This window comes from Sinocyclocheilus grahami, unplaced genomic scaffold (genome assembly GCF_001515645.1).
Source record: "Sinocyclocheilus grahami isolate Dianchi unplaced genomic scaffold, SAMN03320097.WGS_v1.1 scaffold23875.1, whole genome shotgun sequence".
NCBI lineage: Eukaryota > Metazoa > Chordata > Actinopteri > Cypriniformes > Cyprinidae > Sinocyclocheilus > Sinocyclocheilus grahami.
The window spans coordinates 1-2,162 of NW_015519284.1; the positions used below are offsets into that span (position 1 = coordinate 1).

Consider the following 2,162-nt stretch of genomic DNA (forward strand, 5'->3'; position numbering starts at 1 on the left):
AGCCTGCAGACCGCAGTCATCACTGACTTCACTCAGCACAGCCTCAGATCATGCAACGACCAAAATGTAGGCCACACCCACTCCACATTCGTCTCCTCTACCAGCTTTGAGAGGACGGCAGTCAGTGCTGGGGTTCTAGGTCTATCTCGTCACCTTCCACTTTTCTCTCCATCCATTTGGCCTTCAGATAGACTCCTGCAGGGATGGCGGAGCTGGAGGGCTTGGAGTTTGGAAAGTCAGACTTTGTGCTTCTAGACGAGGTGACCATGGAGCAGTTTATGGAGAACTTGAAGTTAAGGTAAGAGTGAACATTTTACACTAAAGTGTTCTTGTGTTAGAAGATTCAATGGACATTGTGTATTATAAAGAACCTGACAAGACGGCAGTAAACATGGCCTTCAAAAATGTTACTCAGTGCTTTGATAAAATCTGTTTTATCTGTAGAACTTGCTTGTGAAATCTGTTTCACTTTCAAAGTATTTAAGTCTAGTTTTATGTTTTTTAGTGCCTTTTTGATTTTGACCACTCCCTTCTTGGTAGACAATGCCGTGACGAGAAAATTACACATTTTTAGAAGACAAAAGTGGAGGGGAAAGAATGTGTCATTTCGCTTTTGACTTTCCCGCTCATAGCTGAAATATCAATTTAAGTGGCTGACATCAACAGCTTAAGAGTCCAAAAATGGCATCTTATCATATCTTACAACAGCTGATCATAGCCAGCCAGTAGGATCTTCTGATGATGAAATCACAAGTTTCTAGTTCTCCTTTCCTTTAACATTCAGCATTTGCACTCAAGTTAAAACGGGTTGCATCAGATGACCTTTTCACAAGACTCTTTTTTCACTGCACACTTGTTTTGTCCGTCACAGATTCTTAGGCCTCTGAAACCTCATAAAAAATGAGTTCAGTTCTTGTCCATTCTGTGCATTTTATCAGCTGAGGTATGACTAGGCCTCATGTGACTGTACCGCACATTCACACATAAAAACACAGCAAAGTTCATGATTTGCTGAAGGAAGACATCCTACAAACTGAATCCTTAAATATTACTACTACTTATTATTTGAATTATGTCGACATTAAAGTGAAAGTGCTTGTTTTGAAAGAGTATAAAGAATTTATCGTCTACAATGACTAATGCATGTAACTTCGCACAGATGTCTATGTATTTTAGCTGTACGGCAGGAAGAGATAGCGTGTTAGTGGATATGTTTGCTTAACTAAGATTACACTATATTTCATGTTGATTGAAATTCAGAAAGTGAGTCATCTTGAGCCCCATGACACTTCCTGTTCTCACTTCCCAGCCCTGTATCACTTCCTGCTGAATACAGGCGTGTGACATTGAGAAACATACTGTGGCACATAATACCTAGATTAACGTCAAGTTATGACACTTGTTTCCCCTTGTTTAAATTGAAATGAATCTCCAATTGTATTCTGATATTTGATAGATTAACATGTGTAAAAAAGGGATGTCGTGTATGATGTTTTATTATATTAATGTTGAACAAATTGAGGATGTATTCCTATCTGTAACTTCATCTTAAACCTCTAAGTATGATTAATGATCCCACCTCACCTTACAGTAATACTCAATGCATCCATCAGTTGTTCTTTGTGTCTCTCGATTCATCAGGAACTAAACCAAACCAGCACATACGATGAAAACAATGAGTCTTGTTAAAGATGTTTCTGCTGTTCAGCTTGACATGCATATCATTCACAGTATTGTTTGTTGTTTCCAGGTTTGAGAAAGCCCGTATTTACACTTTCATTGGAGAAGTAGTGGTGTCAGTCAATCCGTACAGACATTTGGATATCTATGGGAAGGAGGTCATTGAGGACTACAGGGGAAGAGAACTGTATGAGAATCCACCTCACCTGTATGCTGTCGCAGACGCTGCTTATAAAGCCATGAAGAGACGAGCCAAAGACACATGCATCGTCATTTCAGGTACTAAACACACAGTCACAACTGAAAAAAAACAACAATTGCATAATGATCAACAACATAATAATTAAACTGGATAACCAGAATGAAAATGCACAAATGCACATTGAAAACATGTAATATTTAACCCTGACATATCAAATGATAGTCAGAAAAATCTACTGGACCTTTAGACAAAATATTTTTAAAAGGTTTTTGTTGAGTAT

At 38.3% G+C, this 2,162-nt stretch overlaps 1 protein-coding gene across 1 annotated transcript; it reads left to right on the top strand.

Moving 5' to 3' along the window:
• Positions 1 to 128: 128 nt before the first annotated feature.
• LOC107580058 (unconventional myosin-Ig-like) lies at positions 129 to 1,959 on the top strand (the record flags this gene model as incomplete). The annotated part of the gene is made up of 2 exons (XM_016265807.1): positions 129 to 298; positions 1,751 to 1,959. Coding segments are annotated over exons 1-2 (304 nt in total), but the record flags the coding sequence as incomplete, so codon positions are not given.
• Between the last annotated feature and the right edge of the window lie 203 nt (positions 1,960 to 2,162).